General features: G+C 50.3%; 1 protein-coding gene across 4 annotated transcripts; it reads left to right on the top strand.

Moving 5' to 3' along the window:
- Window positions 1–7,456: 7,456 nt before the first annotated feature.
- LOC119274635 (protein NRT1/ PTR FAMILY 8.1-like) lies at window positions 7,457–16,295 on the top strand. Of its 4 annotated transcripts, none has more exons than XM_037555351.1 (3): window positions 7,457–7,613; window positions 14,118–14,303; window positions 14,407–16,295. In XM_037555351.1, the coding sequence occupies exons 2-3, from the start codon at window positions 14,192–14,194 to the stop codon at window positions 16,038–16,040; spliced, it is 1,746 nt and encodes a 581-aa protein (XP_037411248.1). In that variant the 5' UTR covers window positions 7,457–7,613; window positions 14,118–14,191; the 3' UTR covers window positions 16,041–16,295. The 4 variants fall into 4 exon arrangements, with proteins under 4 accessions (XP_037411248.1, XP_037411249.1, XP_037411246.1 ...); XM_037555352.1 differs by lacking the exon at window positions 7,457–7,613 and adding an exon at window positions 10,630–10,754; XM_037555349.1 differs by lacking the exon at window positions 7,457–7,613 and adding an exon at window positions 13,470–13,642.
- Window positions 16,296–19,001: the final 2,706 nt, after the last annotated feature.

Raw genomic sequence — 19,001 nt, 5'->3', positions numbered from 1 at the left:
GATAATCCAAGAACCAGATACTCAAGATGTCCATCACCGGGGACACGGCTAACCATGATTAGTTTGTACACTCTGCAGAGGTTTGCGCACTTTTCCCCACAAGACTCGAATACATCCATGGTCGGAGAAACGAGAGACAGTCTTTCTGAAACAATGACTCTTTACTCTGGGTGGACAGTTACACCTACTTTCCCCTACATCTGCTAGCCCACCACTGAAAGAGGTCTTGCAATATACTCAACTATGCTAGAGCCCATAATAGCTTGTGGCTGCACACGGAAGTTTCTAGCATGAATATTCTTATGATCCCTTTGAGCCTGGGTGGCGGTCCATAGGAGAATCACACGGTACCTCGGGATTTTCAAAAAAAAACAGGCAACACTGGGTTCCCCAGGTGCATCAATCCACCCAAATATGTATTAAAGTAGCCACCTTAAGTTAACCATTAAATAACAATACTCACATCTGTCATGGATACACTCACCCAATCCACGTCTGCAAGCATAGCATAGCAATATAAGCAATGTAGAAGTAACTCCCAAAGGTTTGATGATAAACAGGGCAATAGGCACTACCTCATCTACTTCCCAAAACCCACATATCAATCAGATCCTAACCATGCAATTGTTTGAGGATTGATCTAATGCAATAAAACTGGGTAGTAAAGAGGTATGATCAAAGTGTTACTTGTCTTGCTGATGATCTGTGAAACCTAGAGACTCGTAGTACCACGCTTCGCACTCCGGGTACTCTATCGCAAACAAACAAGCATATAATAAGCACTCAACTAGAAGCACGGGTAAAACTCAAATAAGAGATGTAACCAGAAAATTCAACTTAAAAACTCCGGTTTGCAAAAAGAATCAAATCAAACAAAAAAACGAAACTCAAACTGCGAAAGAAATAAGCTCCATTTACTAATCTGGACTTAAGTCAAATTTTACAGTACCAAAAACTTGTTTAAGTTGGTTAAACAGAAGGAGGGCTTCGAGACGAAACTCTAGGCGCTTGAATCGCCTGATTCGATAAACGAGCGAAAAGATAAACTAAAACGAAAATCAGGGCCAAAATTGCGATAAAAATAATCGCGGAAAATCCCTGGAAGAAGAAAAACTGACGACCAGGCTAACGAACGAATGTTCGCTGTCTGCGTCTAAACGGTGAAAATCGTTCATTAAAATGAACGAACGAACGGACGTTCGCTAAATAACTAAAACCGGAAAAAAAAATAAACCGATCTAAATAAAAAACAACTGTGGTTTCTAAAAAAACCGACGGTTTTCTAACGAAAACCGCGGCAGCGGCGGCGGCGGCGGCTACCTCGACGACTCTGGCGAGGGCAGCGGCGGGTCCGGCGGTGGTCGGTGGCCGGTTCCGGCGATGGCGGGGATCGGCGGCGGGGCTCAGGCGGTGGCGGCGGCGGATTCCGGCGGCGACGGCGAGGAAACCGAGGCGAGGCGGCGGCTAGGGTTTCGGGTGGCCGCTGGCGGCGGCTCGGGCCTCGCGGCTTTAAAGGCCGCCCGGGCTGAGGTGTCCGGGTCGGACACGGCCCGGTAAGGCGGTATCTTTTTTTTTAGTATTCCGCACAGAAAACAAATGAAATAAATACTAAACGGACTCCAAAAATCCTGAAATAAAATTTTCCCGTCCTCTAAAAATATAGCGGACAAAGTGAACATTTATTTGGGCCTCTAATGCAATTTTAAAAAACGCATATTTTTCCTAATTCAAATAAAATAGCGATAAGACTCCGAATAAAAATTTTATTTGATTTTAATATTAAATCTCCAATATTTCTTTATTTTTGGAAAGTTATTTTATCCCCTCTCTTTTATTTTCATAGAAGAACTATTCGAAGAGAAAATAATTAAAATCAAATGATCCTTTTTTCAAAATTTGAGAAAACTCAAATATGAAAATAACGAAATCCCCAACTCTCTTTGTGGGTCCTTGAGTTGCGTAGAATTTCTAGGATCAAGCCAAAATGCAATAAAATATGATATGCAATGATGATCTAATGTATAACATTCCAAATTGAAAATTTGGGATGTTACAAACCTGGGGAGGCTGCCCCCTCCGGAGGTCTTGGCGCCGTCTGCCTCGCGAGACTCGGCCCTCGCGGGGGTCTTGTCTTGATAGTCTTAGTAGCTGGGCCATACCAGGTCGTTGATGGAGTCACTTCGTGGGCCGCAGGTAGACAAGTCTGGGAACCCTAGTTCCCAAAACACCGACAATAGCCCCAGGGCCCAAGGCACGCTCGGACTTGGTTTGGAGGTGAAGCCAAAGGGCAAGGGTGTAGTGCCGCGGGCCCCAATTGCCTACAGGCCAGGCTGACGCGTGGGACTTGATGGGACGTGGGCGTCTCCACTTCCCCACGCCGCCTCGGCAACTGCTCGACTTGACAACTGCCTGGCGGATGCAGAAAGGCCATCATTGCTCGAAACGTGAGAGGGCGGCGGTTAGTCTTCCTTTGCCTATAAATGGGGGAGGGGGCGGAGCCCCCAGTCCATCTTCGTCTTCTTGCTGCCTGCTCCTTCTTCTCCCCCATCGCCGCCTTGCCATAGCACCCATGGTGTAAGTGAGGAGATTCTCGGCCGTTGAGGAGGGAAAGGTTCCCAAGGAGGGACCAGGCTCGCCGCCGCCCAAGAGGCGCCACGGCCATCCCCGCAAGCACGCCGTGACGCCAACGGTGGCTCCCCAAGGGCGTGGGCGCACCCCCTCGAAACCTGGCACCACCTCCGGCAGTCGTGGGGGTCTCTCGAGGCACTTCGGTCTCTCAAGTCTCTTCGGTCAAGAACAAACACGGATGTGAACACAAAATGTTGTTGGATCGTAGTAAGTGAAACTTCAAGTCCGATAACATTTTCTTCCGTCATTTATGAAGTGAAGTGCATTCTTTTCTCTCCGGCAATACTTACTAAAATCTTTGTTGTCAGTGGATACATAGCTTCAGAATATTTATACAAAGGTGAGATCTCCACCAAGTCGGACATATATAGTTTGGGCCTATTAATCTTGGAGACCACTGCAGTTCAGAAAAATTGTTCAAACAACGAGCCATCTGCAAAGCAATTCATAAAAAGTGTAAGAGAAATTATTACTTGATTCTTGAAAGACTGGGGTATATATAGAAGCTTATGATACAATTGGTTTATATTATCTCCAAGGATCATAATTCTGATTCTGTACATAGGTACGTGATCTGGACGGATGAGCACATAGTGTCTCACTGCTCACATCTTGATGGGGATGGCCTTCAGCAGATAAAAGTATGCATCAAAATTGGACTTGAATGTGTGGAGATCGATCGGCAGAAGAGACCTTCCATAGAAGAGATTGTCGATAGGCTCAACGGACTATGGTCAACTGGAAGTTGAATGCCATATGCGGTATGAAATTAATTGAGCACACAATGGCTTTCTATTTTTATGATTTTGTTAGCCCCCACCTCAATATAATATTGCTCAATGGCCGAGGTCCGAGTTCATTGTTGAAATGATTTTGTTTTATGAGATTGCAGAGGAAAAAATTATTCCTTTCTCTAATAAAGGACAATCAATTCTGACTAACCTAACACTTAACATCTGCAGAACCATTTAGTTCATGTTGCATTTCAGCTGGTGGTAACATACATATACTATATATGAAATTTCAGATCTCTAGTTTCCATGGAGCATGAAACTTCGGTCTTTTCAGCAGAGATGCGGAAGATGGAACAACATGCTTCATTGTTGCTACGATGATTTTGAAATAATTCTTTCTGATGTGCGTCATTGTGGATCTTGTTAACAATACTTTCTTTTACCCAACTACGTAGTTGTTTTTTAATGTCAGTACCAATAAGAACACAACTAGGCAGCGGCGCCCCAGGGCTGATTTCCCATGTGGCGTCATATTTCCTCTTTTCTCTTTCATGTATGCAACAATATATTGGCATGACATCAACAATGTTTTCTTTGATTTTGAATTTTTGAGAAGTTTCATCTCTTAGACCTATCTTGATTGATAATCCGGTTTCACCGTTGATTTCCTTGTGGTGAGAACTTTGAAACTAGATCACATGTCAGTATGTTTTGCCAACTTTTTTCTTCGTCGATACTTGTCAGGTTATGAGGCACTTGGTTGTCATATTAAATTAACTTGCTTGTCTGGTTGCAGAATGCCAGTGTATACCACCAGAGGACTTGCTTCATGGTACTTGTGTGAGTTGACGACACTCTTTCCCTATTGTTAACAATTGAATATTCACTCTCGACTAGAGGGGGTGAATGGATGAATATTCACTCTTTCCCGCCACGTGAAGCTCAGCAATGGTGGTATCGGTGACCTTGGAGGCCACCCACCTCCCCTTCACATCCGCGTCAGCCATTGATGCGGCCACGGAAGCTTGGGCGAAGCTGTGGGCGAAGCTGTGGGCTTGAGATTAGAAATGAGAAGGTTTGAGGATTTGGGCGTTGGAGCAAAAGGAGAGCATGGAGTTCGATTTATCCCCACCCTGCTCTTTATAAGTCAGTAAAAGTCGAAGCATCCCTCTTCGGTGCCGTAAAAATCGCCATGTTTCGGCTTACCATACGTTGTGGCCACATGGGGAGAAGCAATTGATTGATGATATTCCCCAATATGCGGGGCACGATCTCTATTTTTATACGACGTGCTAGTAAGAGGTTTGCCTCGAACCGCGATTCGAATAAGTAATGGCCGACGTATGTCGTGTCAGGGTTGGTGACGCTTTAGTAAAAGGCTGTCAATAACTTACCCCCGAGCTGACCTGCGCTGCTAGTCTTCGGGACTAAGCAAGCTTTGTACTTTGGATGAACAACAGTACGCCTTGAGCAGCACATGACTGGACTTACTCGGGTCTCTACCAAAGGGATCCATTAAGACGACTCACGAAGCATCATACCTACCCGAAGATGTGGAACTTGCCTGCTAAGGCAAAGACAGCTCAGACGAAGACATCATCTGAGGAAGATTGTCAACCACAGCTTCGAAGACAAGTTTGAGGGCTACTGACGGTGTCCTAGACTAGGGGGTCCTAGCCCAATCGGGCTAGAGTATGGGTCGAACTGCCAGCCCGTTGAGAAAGCAAGACTCCAAAGGCTCTCAAAGTGCGGTGACCAAAGACTTGGCATGTACTTCAAGCATATTTAGATTCGGCATGTGAATCATTAGATAGTAACCATATGAAACCCTAGCTACCCCTTGGTGCCTATATAACCAGGAGGTTTAGTCCGTAGAGGCAAATCCATCCATACACACATTCATCATACCTAGGGTTTAGACCACAACTTATGATCTCGAGGTAGATCAACTCTGTACTTCGATACCTTCATGATATAAACAAGTGCAGGACATAGGGTTTTACCTCCATCGAGAGGGCCCAAACCTGGGCAAATCCCTTGTGTGTTCTTCTCCTGTTACCCATCGATCCGATCTAACAGCTCGCCTCCCCCCTACCCGAGATCTGCCGGTTTTGACACCGACATTGTCACTGTACCTTCTGTGTCACCTTGATTTATGACTAGTCATGTCAACCCGGGTCCTCTGTCATATGGATGCTAGCATCACAATCATATAAGTGAGCCAAAAGATGTAGACGGTCCCAGCCAAGATAAAGGCGGCAGCTGTGGGTTACCATGCGTGAGGCCGCAAAGCGATATGGTGTGTTATATGTTAGATCGGTATGACTTACTCCCTCCTTCCATCTATATAGGGCCTAATGTGTTTTTCGAGGCTAACTTTGACCAAGTGTTAGAGCAATAATATATGACATGCAAGTTACATAAAGCATACCATCAAATTCGTATATGAAGGAAGCTTCCAATGATATAATTTTCACATTATACATCTCATGTATTATTAATCTTATCAATAGTCAAAGGCGGTCTTGAAAAATGCATTAAGCCCTATATAGATGGAAGGAGTGAGTAGGATTGGGGTCCGACAACGGAGTCTGAGCGACTGGATTCCGGACGAAATCCGCAGCGTTGTCCCTACCCCGGCCTCCCGGGTGGAAACCGGCGGCGGCGGTGAGAGTGAGCCGCGTAGGGAGGCGCCGAGGCTCCCAACCGCGGTGGCGCGTGGGTCTGCATGGTGGAGCGGCAGGAAGTGCGGCGGCGTTGGTGGTGGAGAGGGAGCGAGCATCGCCTATTGCATGCCGCCTCGGGCTTGCCTCGAAGCACTCCCTTTCAAAAATACTCCCTCCGTTCCAAATTACTCGTCGCTGAAATGGATGTATCTAGAACTAAAATACATCTAGATACATCCATACGTGTGACAAGTAATTCGGGACGGAGGGAGTAATAATTAAGGGAGACTTTGAGGATTTCCTCAACAACAAAAGAAGAAGAAAATGATGCTGACGGCTGGGAAAAAGAAAAAGCGCAAGCGAATTGGTGATATTCTGCGATGATGGTCGTTGCAGTAGCTAGCTCAGCTATGCTAGCATGCTCCGTCAACGGCTAAAGAATGGTGGCCGGAATCTTTGTTGTTGTGCATGAGAGAGCGTGCCATGCATTGCATGCCGTAGCAGTAGTCGCGTGCCACGAGGCGGACGCCACTAGGGGTAGCAGCAGGCGGGCAGGGGCCGGCCACAGTCGCTGACCGTATGCCAGGCGCCCGTGCGCGTGCGCATGGATGTCGATGGATTGGAATCGGGTCCGAAACCACGGCCAGATGCATGCGCGCGTGGGTATACGCTGCTGCGTCTGTAATTTTTCTTTACACACCGTGTCCGTGTGTGCGCGATGGCCCGTGCGTCGTCGATCGCGTGGAAGGAAACGCAAGGCAAGGTCGTCGTCGGCGTCCTTGTCACCGCCGTCAATTTCCTTCTGCCTTTCCGCTACCCGATCCGCCCACTCGCTGTCGTTGGATCCCGCAGAATTGATCGGACAAAAAAGAGGAAGAATAGTAGAGTAGGAGGAGCCGAGGAAGAAGATTGGGTCCTCACCCCAAGGAGGAATAATAGTACTAGTAAAACGGCGCCGTAGACCTCACGCCCATCCGTCCGTGTACAGTACTCCCTTCGTCCTAAAATACTTGTTATAAAAATTGATCGAGATACATCTATCTCTACGACAAGTATTTCCGGACGGAGGTAATACATGACACAGGATCCCCTGTCTACGTCCGGTAGGACTACTAGTAGTAGACTAGCGCGCGTACGCTACCAATCAATCAAACCAAACCGGAGCGGAAACGAAAGAGCCGCGCGTTCACTTTTCGGTGGTTTGGTTTCGCTGGCTGTCATTTTCAGGTTTATGCCGTGCGGGCTGTCAGGTTCTCGTGTGCCTGCTTATTACGGAGTAGTAGTAGTTTTTAGCTGCGCAAGTGTCCTGACCAGACCTGACCTGTCTATAAATACGGGCGGGTCAGAGCAGGTGCCTCCAAATCCAAAGGTGGCTGTGGCTCACACTGTCACACACACACACACACAGAGGGACAAGAGACAGCGAGTCAGAGACCGAGGGAGGGGGAGCTGAGACCAGGCCAGAGGGAATCGCGCGCGCGGGCCGGGCGACGACTGAGGCGGAGATCCCTTCCGGCCGGACTCGACCCCCGGCCGGCCGGCCGCCGCCGCTCGTCCACACCGACCGTAACATCGACCAGCAGAGGTACGTACGCCGACGGCCGCGGCGGGGCTCCTCTCCCGCTCCCCCCTCCCCCTCCCCTGCAGTAATCACGCATGCATGCAGGCCCATGGCTGGCTACATCCATCTCATCTTCCCTCAACGGCGTCTTTCTGTGGTCAGTCTTGTGTCTATAGCAGAGAAATCTCGTGGTGACTTTTCGATCCTGAGATTCGAGATCGCCATTCAGATGGGTCGACGCAGGTCATAGTATTAATCATGCCGCGGCGCCACCATTTCTGTCCATACATTCAGTCAGGAACCCGTCATAGTACTGACTGAACCAGGCCCCCTTGGCTCGATCGTCAACCCTTGCGCCCGCAAATGGCGAGAAATTATTAACCAAGTCAAGCCTGTAAGGGCTGGCAACAATCTGCATGCATGCATGCCCAACAAACCCTCTACTGTAGTAGCCATGGTGATCAGCACACGGAGAGTGACAGTTGGGCCGTATATATGCAGGCTACCAAATTGATTGGACATAGCGGGAGGCTTAATTATTTACTTTGGCGGGGCAGCAGTTCCTAATCTACGACGGGCAACTTTGCCAAGTACTGGGCCAACCTGATGGCGAAGGTCGATGGGACTGGTGGTGGTTTTTGTGATTTCGCTCGCCATGCCACAGGCATGGCGGCGGTGATGTCGGGCCTTGGCAACAACTTACACAGGTCAGAGCTCCTCTGGTCCCTGCCCCCCTTGCTGTGAGCACATGGCCATTGCTACTGTTTTGGCTTGCTAAATATTGCTAGATGTCTCGTGATCAGCACACGGAGAGTGACATGGTGATCAGCACACGGAGAGTGACAGTTGGGTATATATATGCAGGCTACCAAATTGATTGGATATAGCGGGAGGCTTAATTATTTACTTTGGCAGGCAGGCAGCAGTTCCTAATCTACGAGGGCCGGTCCGCCTGTCACGAAAATAGCTGTTCTAGCTGCCTGGATTTGGTTTCTTCCGGCTGTTTGTGCGTCCGCCCCGTGATTCATCATATTCTAGATACTTTCAGTAGTTCACACTGTCAGTTGCTTAATGCTTAGGACTGACGATGATGCCAAGCCAAAGACTATCCATCTATCCGCAAGAGATTGCTCATGATCGAAACCACGTTGGTTTTCGACTGGAAGAGTCCTGCCATCACCATCAACGGAAAAGTATTACTTCCTTCTTTCCATAGTATTGTCCGTATTGATTTTCTGAAAAGTCAAACTTTATAAGCTTTGACAAAATTTATATAAAAAACTATTTATATCTGCACCACCAGATATATAAAATATGAATTCTACATCTTATGACTAATCTAATGATATATTTTTGGCATTCTAGTTGTAAATGTTTTCATGCACAAACTTAGTTAAAGTTTGAGAGGTTTAACTTTTTGAAAAAAAATCTATATGCACTGTATTATGAAACGGAAGGAGTATGTGCGTGTGGGCAGTTTTGTTCCCGGGAGGTCGATGTCACGGACACGGGGCACACGGACTAGTCAAACTCATAGTCATAGGTCATACATCTCCAATCAAGCACTCAGTCGACCAATAATTAACCAAGTGTCATGTGAACACGCGATACGCAATCCCTGGGGACCCGCTGCATTGTCACGTTTCTGGGCCAGAGCTTGGGAGTCCATGGCACGGCACGGCACGGCACGGAGACGCAGAGCCATGGTGCCGTTCTCGCGGTGGGAAACCAGCGAGCGAACGAGTTTTTTTTTTTTTGAGAATCTCGCAAAGCTTTATTACTGAATAAGAATGTTCATGGGTACAAAGACAAGGTCGCCGGGCTGGCCGAGCCAGGTGTGACGGCCAAAACCTAAAGATAAAGCATACTTTGCGAGATTATAAGCCTCCGTATTGGAGGTCCTATACTCATGACTAAACGAACATGAAATAAAGGTGGCAGCTCTAGCCTTGATCTCCTGGACAATAGCACCAAAATTTGCTAGGCTTCCTTCCCTGATCGCATCAATCACCACCTTGCAATCCGAGGCCATCATAATTTGGTTAAGATAGAGATCCTCTGAGAGTGCTAAAGCCTCCCGCATGGCTAGTGATTCGAGCACCTTGAGGGAGCTGGTTGAGAGCGGAGTGAGATCCCTTGGACCGGATTTGATCCCCGCCAATTGAGCCAAGGCGTTTTGCTTCGCATGTAGTCTATGTTGAAAGACTTATATTTAGGATCGGAGGTAGCACGTAGTAGTAACGGATTTCCCCTTCATACTAAGCACACAGACACAGACCCGCCCATCCATGGCCTCGCCGACCAACGAGAGAGAGAGAGAGAGAGAGAGAGAGAGAGAGAGAGAGAGAGAGAGAGAGAGAGAGAGAGAGAGAGAGAGAGAGATCTTGCCTGGAGCTGGAGGTGCCTTCAAATTCTTCAGTTCAGTTCTGAGATTGCGTACCTTAACCATCCCACCCTCGATGGATCACTGTCAGACTATAGCATCCTTCATGCTCTAGACACCGACGCAGATGCCATGACTTAAGCGCCTCTGACTTTGGGTGAATGACATGTGGGCCCACGTGCTACATACATGCTCAGAGTCAGTACTACGTTAGTCACCGAAATCCCAGTCATACTAGCCAGTTGAGTTCACACGGCCAGCTATTGCTGAAGATTAGTAGGTGAAGGCGAAGCCAAAGGGTATCTTATCTATCTGCAAGAGATGGGATTGCTCATAATCTTAACCACGTTGGCTTTGACCGGAAGATTCGTGTGGTCACCATCATCAACGGAAGAGTAGGAGTACTCTAGTTTTCAGATATCTGCGACTGCGAGAGTAGTACTAGTACGTGTGCACAGTTTTTTCTCGAAAGGTCCATGTCAGGGACTTACTTAATCCAATCAAACGAATTAGCTTTGAGATACGTGTTTGTTAATCAGACGTCACGTGAAGACGCGGTACGCAATCCCGGGGGGCCCTGCCCGGCGTCGTCGTCTCCTCTCTGGCTATAAATATCGGCCGGGTCGGAGCAGCAGCCTCCAAAGCCAAATCCAAAGCCAAAGCCAAAGCCAAAGGTGGCTCGCCCACAGTCTCACACATACGGAGTGACAGATACAGACCGGGCGTGCGAGGGAGGGAGGAAGGGAGCTCGGAGGAAGCAGAGGGATCCCATCCGCTCCAAGGTACGTAATGGGTACAGATTCCGCCTCCGCCCAGTAGCAGTAGGTCGTAGAGTACTTGTCACACAGGCCCGCTGTCGTTGGGCGAGGGGCCTTCGAATCCGCCTGTCACAAGGATGTGGTGTGTGCGCGCAGAGCGGCGGCGGCGTCGTGGGCTGTGGCTGTTCAAACGTGGATGGTTCAGATTCAGATACTACTGCACGGGCGTCTTCCTCACGTCCGGCGTGGCTGGCGCCTCCTTCCCGTCGTGCGCTGGCAAATATGCCCAATTAATCTACTCCGCCATAGTAGTACAGCTAGTAGTAATTAATTACCACGCGTAAGGGCATCTCCAACAGTTGTAAGATAGGTGTTGGTAAATTTGCCACCTAGGACATAATAATGATGTGGCATGTAATAAATATGGAGAGAGAGCAAACTTGTACGTAGAATAAGGCTGGTCATAGTGGGAGTAATATAGGTAGTAACATAGATGCCACATAAGCAAAAATGATGATGTGACAAGTAGTTAATGAGGAGAGAGGCAAATAGAGTAACATAATATGTTACCATCACATAGCGGTTTCCAATGCATAATGAGTCTATAAAGTAATAAATGAAGGCAACTATGTTACCACACCTATGACACTACCCACTATGAAGGTAGTAACATAGACTAGTAACATATGTATGTTACTAGTCTAAGTTACTCCCCACTATGACCAGCCTAACAAACAACCTTTGCACAAGCTCCAAGATGAAATAAAGAGCAATCACATTTATTTTCTCATCATCTATTGGATAGCTTACATACAATCTATTGGAGTAGTTGTATGATAGCTTGTTGGTTGATGACATGGACATTTTACCAACAAGACTAACATACAATCTATTGGAGATGCCCTAATAAGATGACACTCGGCCCATAAATCTATGTTACCCTTTATAGTAAACAGGAGTGCCCAAAGCAAAACAGAGCAAAGCGGAGTATCCGCAAGTGTTTGCGTGTTTGAAAGTACTCCCTCCGTTTCAAAATAGATGACCCAACTTTGTATTAAAGTTAGTATAAAGTTGGGTCATCTATTTCGAAATGGAGGGAGTAGTAATTATTTTTGAAAGTAGCAATTATTAATCAGCTGGTTTGACCCCAAGTTTCCCGTCGGGACCATCAACGGAATTGTAGTGCTTGCCATTCTTAAATATAGATTTCAAACGGGCTACAATATACGAATGTATGTAGATATGAGTTCATTCATTTTGTTTCATATGTATTTGTCACTTGAAGAAAATCTCTAAAAAGTGTTATATTTAGGACTGGAGGGAATAGTTTGACTAGTAATTTTTCTCCCAAGGTCGGTGTCAGAGGCTCACACATGGCATGCCATCCACCCAACCCAAACCAATCAATAATGTGCGTGCATGTCAATCACGCGCCGCCGTTGGTGTTCATCTGAGTTCATCCCCTCCTCCGTGCACCGCCACGTACGACGTCGGCCAGATGCAGAAGCCAGTTGTGGATCCGATAATTCGGTCTCCTTGTCGACGGAGCTGAACGTCTTCGGACGGGAGAGTATACTGATATTTCTTGCCTCTTGTCGTGGACGGGCGCAGAGGCAGCGAACTGGCACTTCCTTCTCGCCGCCGCGCCGTGGGAACGAAAGAGCGCCCAGCACACAGCGCTCACTTCTTGGCTGGCCTCTCGTTCTCGCCCCGGAGCATGCACGTCGGCGTCACGCTGTCACTGTTGCGTGCGCCTTATTTCTGTCTCACTCCTTCCTTGTTCAAGTATACCAGCAGCATCAGTAGTGGAATTAATTATGTGGTCTTCCACTGAGCTGAGCTAATCAAACATCTAACCATGACACCAGCTAATCATACCGTGTGTGTGTGTGTGTGTGTGTGTGTGAAAGAGCTAGCGTGATCACACCCACGCACGCAGTCTTCGGTGGCATTATATACCCGGCTTTACAAAAAAAAAAATCACGCTGCGCACCTCTCCAGACCGTAGCAATAGCAATAAAAGTATTCTTTTTTTAACATTAGCAATAGAAGTATTCGATATGCGTATAATAGTAGTGTAGTCTGAATTTGGTAGTCTGCGCAGCACACATGCATGAGGTCTGTCAGTCGGAGTATCTAGACAAATTTAAGACAAAAATTTTAAGAGGGAGGAATATGATTTTTTTTATGATTTTCCTGTTCATATGATTTTGGCCCATGCTTATCGTTGGTACGAGCTCATTTGACAGTAGCATCATCTCTATCATCCACGAGAGTGGGCAGCCGCTTAAACAAAGTCAACAACAATGGTTTTAACAAGATGCTCTGATGATGATTCCCAATAGCCCCACACCACGCACCCCACCCCAAGAGGGCAAGAGGGAAGATCGATCGGAATCGGATCAGTGTGGCCACCTCTCTCCGCCACCGGATTCAGCTCCTGCACAGCACATGTTGGCCGTCCCCATCCGTGGATGCAGCCGGACACATGAGCCGCCATTGTTTTATGACGGAGAAGAAGATCCTTCCCCTTCCTCTTCCCCATCCCCTCCCCACGCGCAGCCAAAGCACCCGTCGTCTTTCTTTCTTTCTACTCCCTTCGTCCCATATTAGTTGTCGCTCAAACGGATGTATCTAGACGTATTTCACATATTAGTTGTCGCTCAAACGGATGTATCTAGCACTGAAATACGTCTAGATACATCCGTTTCAGCAACAACTAATATGAAACGGAGGGAGTAGTCGTGGAAAAGTAGGTAGGTGGGTAGATAGGTGGCAGTCCTTCCTTTGCCGTCCTCTCCTCTCCTCCTAGCTAGAGCTCGCGCGAGATATCTCACTTCTCCTTTGCCTGCTCATGCTCATCTCGCCCGACTCGCGTCGTTTTCCGATGGATGCCACAGCGGCCTGAGCAGGTATGGTATGTGTGTAGTTCCAACGAGAATCCCTCCCTCTTTCTTCCCGATTCTTCCTTCCACGCCCGTCCATGAATCCCGTGATTTGATTTGATTCTTCCATGCCCTGGATTGGATGGATGAACGAATCTGTGCTGAATCTGGTGCCTGCCTGCTTCACTCTGAGAGGCTCATGAGACTCACTGACCACACAGTCTCTAGCTCTGCAAATCCCCCGTTAGAAATTTCAAATCAGCATATCAGTTATGCACTGGCCGCAGCCCGATTTGGGTCTAAAGCGGAGGCTGTCGCGCCTTACTAGTTTCTTTCTGCTCCCATGATAGTCTGTCTGTCTGTTCTTGATTTGCAATTAACGCCATTCCCATTTCTTCCAGGTTTTATTACAACCTTCACCCTAGTCATGTTCAACAACAATCTGTCCACAATTGCATCTGCACCGCACTGTTAATCACTGTCGATAACAAAAACCTTGCAGGAAGCTGTTCCTCTGAGCCGCTGCAGCGCGTAGCCTGACTGAGCAGCGAGAGACAAGCAGCAAGGTCAGCAGCCATGGGGGAGGTCGCGGCGGAGCTGTACACCCAGGATGGCACCATCGACATCAAGGGCAACCCGGCCCTCAAGAAGGACACCGGCAACTGGCGCGCATGCCCCTACATCCTCGGTACGCACTCGCACGACTCCATTGCTGCTCTGTTTTCATGCTCTGCTTCTGTTCATGGCGTTCATGGCGTCATCAAGCTGTTTGATTGATGGGTTGCATGCAGCGAACGAGTGCTGCGAGCGGCTGGCCTATTACGGCATGAGCACCAACCTCGTCAACTTCATGAAGGACCGGATGGGCATGGCCAACGCCGCCGCCGCCAACAACGTCACCAACTGGGGCGGCACCTGCTACATCACGCCGCTCATCGGCGCCTTCCTCGCCGACGCCTACCTCGGCCGCTTCTGGACCATCGCCTCCTTCATGATCATCTACATCTTCGGCCTCGGCCTGCTCACCATGGCCACCTCCGTGCACGGCCTCGTGCCCGCCTGCGCCTCCAAGGGCGTCTGCGACCCCACGCCGGGCCAGTCGGCGGCGGTCTTCATCGCGCTCTACCTCATCGCGCTCGGCACCGGCGGGATCAAGCCATGCGTGTCGTCGTTCGGGGCCGACCAGTTCGACGAGCACGACGACGTGGAGCGCAAGAGCAAGAGCTCGTTTTTCAATTGGTTCTACTTCTCCATCAACATCGGCGCGCTGGTGGCCTCGTCCGTCCTGGTGTACGTGCAGACGCATGTCGGGTGGAGCTGGGGCTTCGGCATCCCCGCCGTCGTCATGGCCATCGCCGTCGGCAGCTTCTTCGTCGGCACGCCGCTCTACAGGCACCAGCGCCCCGGCGGCAGCCCGCTCACCCGCATCGTGCAGGTGCTCGTCGCCGCCACGCGCAAGCTCGGCGTCCCCGTCGACGGGTCGGCGCTGTACGAGACCGCGGACAGGGAGTCCGGCATCGAGGGCAGCCGCAAGCTGGAGCACACGGAGCAGTTCAGGTTCCTCGACAAGGCGGCCGTGGAGACGCAGGCGGACAAGACGGCCACCGGGCCGTCGCCGTGGCGGCTGTGCACGGTGACGCAGGTGGAGGAGCTCAAGAGCGTGGTGCGGCTGCTGCCCATCTGGGCGAGCGGCATCGTCTTCGCCACGGTGTACGGGCAGATGAGCACCATGTTCGTGCTGCAGGGCAACACCCTGGACGCCTCCATGGGGCCCAAGTTCAAGATCCCCTCCGCCTCCCTCTCCATCTTCGACACCCTCAGCGTCATCGCCTGGGTGCCCGTCTACGACCGCATCCTCGTCCCCGCCGTGCGCTCCGTCACCGGCCGGCCCCGCGGCTTCACCCAGCTCCAGCGCATGGGCATCGGCCTCGTCGTCTCCATGTTCGCCATGCTCGCCGCCGGCGTGCTCGAGCTCGTCCGCCTCCGCACCATCGCGCAGCGCGGCCTCTACGGGGAGCACGACGTCGTGCCCATCTCCATCTTCTGGCAGGTGCCGCAGTACTTCATCATCGGCGCCGCCGAGGTGTTCACCTTCGTGGGCCAGCTCGAGTTCTTCTACGACCAGGCGCCCGACGCCATGAGGAGCATGTGCTCCGCGCTCTCCCTCACCACCGTCGCCCTCGGGAACTACCTCAGCACGCTCCTCGTCACCGTCGTGGCCAAGCTCACCACCAGGGGAGGCAAGCAAGGGTGGATCCCCGACAACCTCAACGTCGGCCACCTCGACTACTTCTTCTGGCTGCTCGCCGCCCTCAGCCTCCTCAACTTCGCCGTCTACCTCCTCATCGCCAGCTGGTACACCTACAAGAAGACCGCCGGAGATGATCACCCAGACGCCATAGCCAAAGGGGGAGCTCATGATTGATGCACATGACCAGTAAATAAGTGAGTGACTATGTCTGCGGTTGGTGTATGAATGTTGAAAGCAGAAGAAGAAAGCAAGGATTGAGAGTTCGGATAGGTGAAATTAAGGGAGGACAATGAAATGCATGGTGTGATTTGTGACTTCAAGATTCAGGAGTGTTGCCTTGTTGATTAATATACTAGTGTCTTGGAAAAATCTGGCAGAAAAATGTTAAGATGTTATGTACTCCCTCCGATCTCATAATGTAAATAGTGTCAAAAAAAAACGTCTTGCATTATGAGATGAGTAGTACTTAGGCCAACTCCACCGCGCGATCCCAAACGGATGTCCGTTTTGTCCGGATTCTATCCGTTTGGGCAGGGGATGGGGTCATGTCTGGCCTGTCTTGGGATGCGGTGGCCGTGCGCCCAGCACGCTACCGCATCCTTTATCCCATCCTGTCCGCGTCTATTTTAAAAAAAAGCAACGTTTCAAATGCCAAGCCCTAGTTCACGGCCCCAGTTCATCACGCCGGCAACAAAGCCAGCGGCCTACACGTCCATCGCCGGCATCAGCCAGCGGCCGGCAACACAGCCAGCCTTCAAAATGAATGGTTGTCCTCGCCGGTAACACAGCCAGCGGCCGGCAACACAGCCGGCCTTCAAAATGAATGTTTTTCTCGCCGGCACACAGCCAGCGGCCCAGCGGACGGGCGGCACCCATGCCAGCCTCCAAAAAAACAGCCACGACCGATCAGACGACCTAGTTCAGCCGTCGGCGTCGGGCATCTCCTTCTGCCTGGCCTCGAACCAGGCCCTCGTCTTCTCGCTCATCTTCGACAAGTCCACGCTCATGATCGCAAGGGCCACCTCCTTTGCTTTGGTGGCGGCATTGGTGGCCTTGATGTCGAGCTGCCTTTGCCTAGCCCTGACGTTGTCGGCCTCGATGTCGAGCTGCCTTTGCCGGGCCACCTCCTCCATGTCGAGCCGGCGTCGCGCGTTGCTCACGCCGAAGCAGCGTCGGCTGCAAGAGTACGCCGCCGACTCTCCCAAGTGGGAGGCTTGGTTCGCCCTCGAACACGAGGAGCAACGGCGCTCGGGTGTCGACGCCGTCCCGCCGCCGTTCCCACCGCCGCCCCTGGATGTAGAGCCGCAGGACATGGAGGCAGAGGCGGAGTACCAAGCCGCCCTCGAGGAGGCCCTGCAGCACGCGCCGGAGGCTAGCCGCATCGACGAGGACGCGCACTGAGATGGGCTGGAGCAATCCCTTGCCTTGTCGGCGGTGGGGGACTCCGTCCACTCCCCGCTCTTCGTGCCGCCGCCTCCGCCCGTCCAGCCAAAGCCGGAGCCGAAGCCGGAGCCGTCGCGTAAGCGCTTCCCGCCTCCACCCACTTGGCCGGAGGAGGCCTACTCGTGGACGGGCCAGTACCGTGAGTGGGTCAGCGCGCCTCCCGTCCACTTCGCCGCCACGCCGGAGGAGGAGGCGGCCCACCTCGAGCGATGGAAGGAGCACTGGCTCCGCCAGGAGCAGGCCGACGGCGAGGAGCAGATGCGCTACGACGCCATGCTCGAACGCGACGCGGAGGCGCTCCGGCTAGAGGAGGAGGAGGGGGAGCGCGTGCGGCTTGCCGCAATGTCGCCGCCCCAGCAGACGCCGGAGGAGGCTGCCCTGGCAGCGTACCAGGCGGCGTTCGGGTGGGCTGGCCCTGCTCTGGTCTTCATCGACCTCACCAACGACGGCAGCGTCGAGGGCAAGGGCAAGGTCGACGACGTCTAGGATAGCGTGCGTGGCTTGGTTCGCCCTCGAACACGAGGAGCAACGGCGCTCGGGTGTCGACGCCGTCCCGCCGCCGTTCCCACCGCCGCCCCTGGATGTAGAGCCGCAGGACATGGAGGCAGAGGCGGAGTACCAAGCCGCCCTCGAGGAGGCCCTGCAGCACGCGCCGGAGGCTAGCCGCATCGACGAGGACGCGCACTGAGATGGGCTGGAGCAATCCCTTGCCTTGTCGGCGGTGGGGGACTCCGTCCACTCCCCGCTCTTCGTGCCGCCGCCTCCGCCCGTCCAGCCAAAGCCGGAGCCGAAGCCGGAGCCGTCGCGTAAGCGCTTCCCGCCTCCACCCACTTGGCCGGAGGAGCCGACGGGTTTTTTTTGATTTTTTTTTGAAAATTTTGGAAAAAAATTTGATTTTTTCGATTTTTAATTTTTCTGAATTATTTGATGATTTAGTCTCTAATCACCTCTCTTAACTGCTCAAGTGTGGATCACTCATTCCAAATCATCTAACTTCCCGACCGGTCACCCATCCCTCTCACTACTCCAGCCCGAGCACGCTTAACTTTCGGGTTCTATTCTCCTTCGTTTCTGAGTCTGCACTTGTTGTTTTCCTGACAATAGTAAGATGTCAATCCTATTAACCCTCAGGAGTTTAGCTAAAGCATGAAGTCACACATTTCACCGTTTGAGTTTGAAACTATTATTCTAAAAAAGCAGTAATTATTTAGTAACGATAATATTTCTTGAATAAGTTTGACCATAGTTTGACCAATATTCAAAAAATTAAAATAATTATTTAGTAACACTAATATTCTTGAATAATTATGTAGTAACATCAATACTTTTTGAATAAGTAGTTTGACCAAATTTAACCAATTTTTTTTAAAAAAACTGAAATTTAACCATATCTTTTTTTCCTTTTCGAATTTGAGGATTCTAAAAAATTCCAAACAGGCCGTAGGCAGTCTCCATCGGATGCGGATTTTCATGCTGAATTTTTTGATATATTATATGTTTTTTCGACATCGTATGCAAAAGTTATAGCCGTTTTACATTTTCCCTACACTTTTTGCAAAACATGTCCAAATTTAAGTTTTCAAATTTTCCTAACTAGTAGATATAGTAATATAACTACCTCTCGAAGAATTTTATTTTTTGAAGTTTTTATCATTTTCTTTTGATTTTTTCGAAACTGAAATGGCGATACAC

The sequence above is a fragment of the Triticum dicoccoides genome, chromosome 3B (assembly GCF_002162155.2).
Source record: "Triticum dicoccoides isolate Atlit2015 ecotype Zavitan chromosome 3B, WEW_v2.0, whole genome shotgun sequence".
NCBI classification, from domain to species: Eukaryota; Viridiplantae; Streptophyta; class Magnoliopsida; order Poales; family Poaceae; genus Triticum; species Triticum dicoccoides.
The sequence above is the reverse complement of the archived record's forward strand: the minus strand, read 5'-3'. Positions and strand labels throughout refer to the sequence as shown.

Excerpts from the sequence above, each read along its gene's own strand:
- LOC119274635 (XM_037555351.1), top strand. The coding sequence starts at position 14,192 with ATGGGGGAGGTCGCGGCGGAGCTGTACACCCAGGATGGCACCATCGAC. Across the intron at positions 14,304-14,406 it reads CGCATGCCCCTACATCCTCG|CGAACGAGTGCTGCGAGCGG; the intron begins GTACGCACTCGC and ends GGTTGCATGCAG.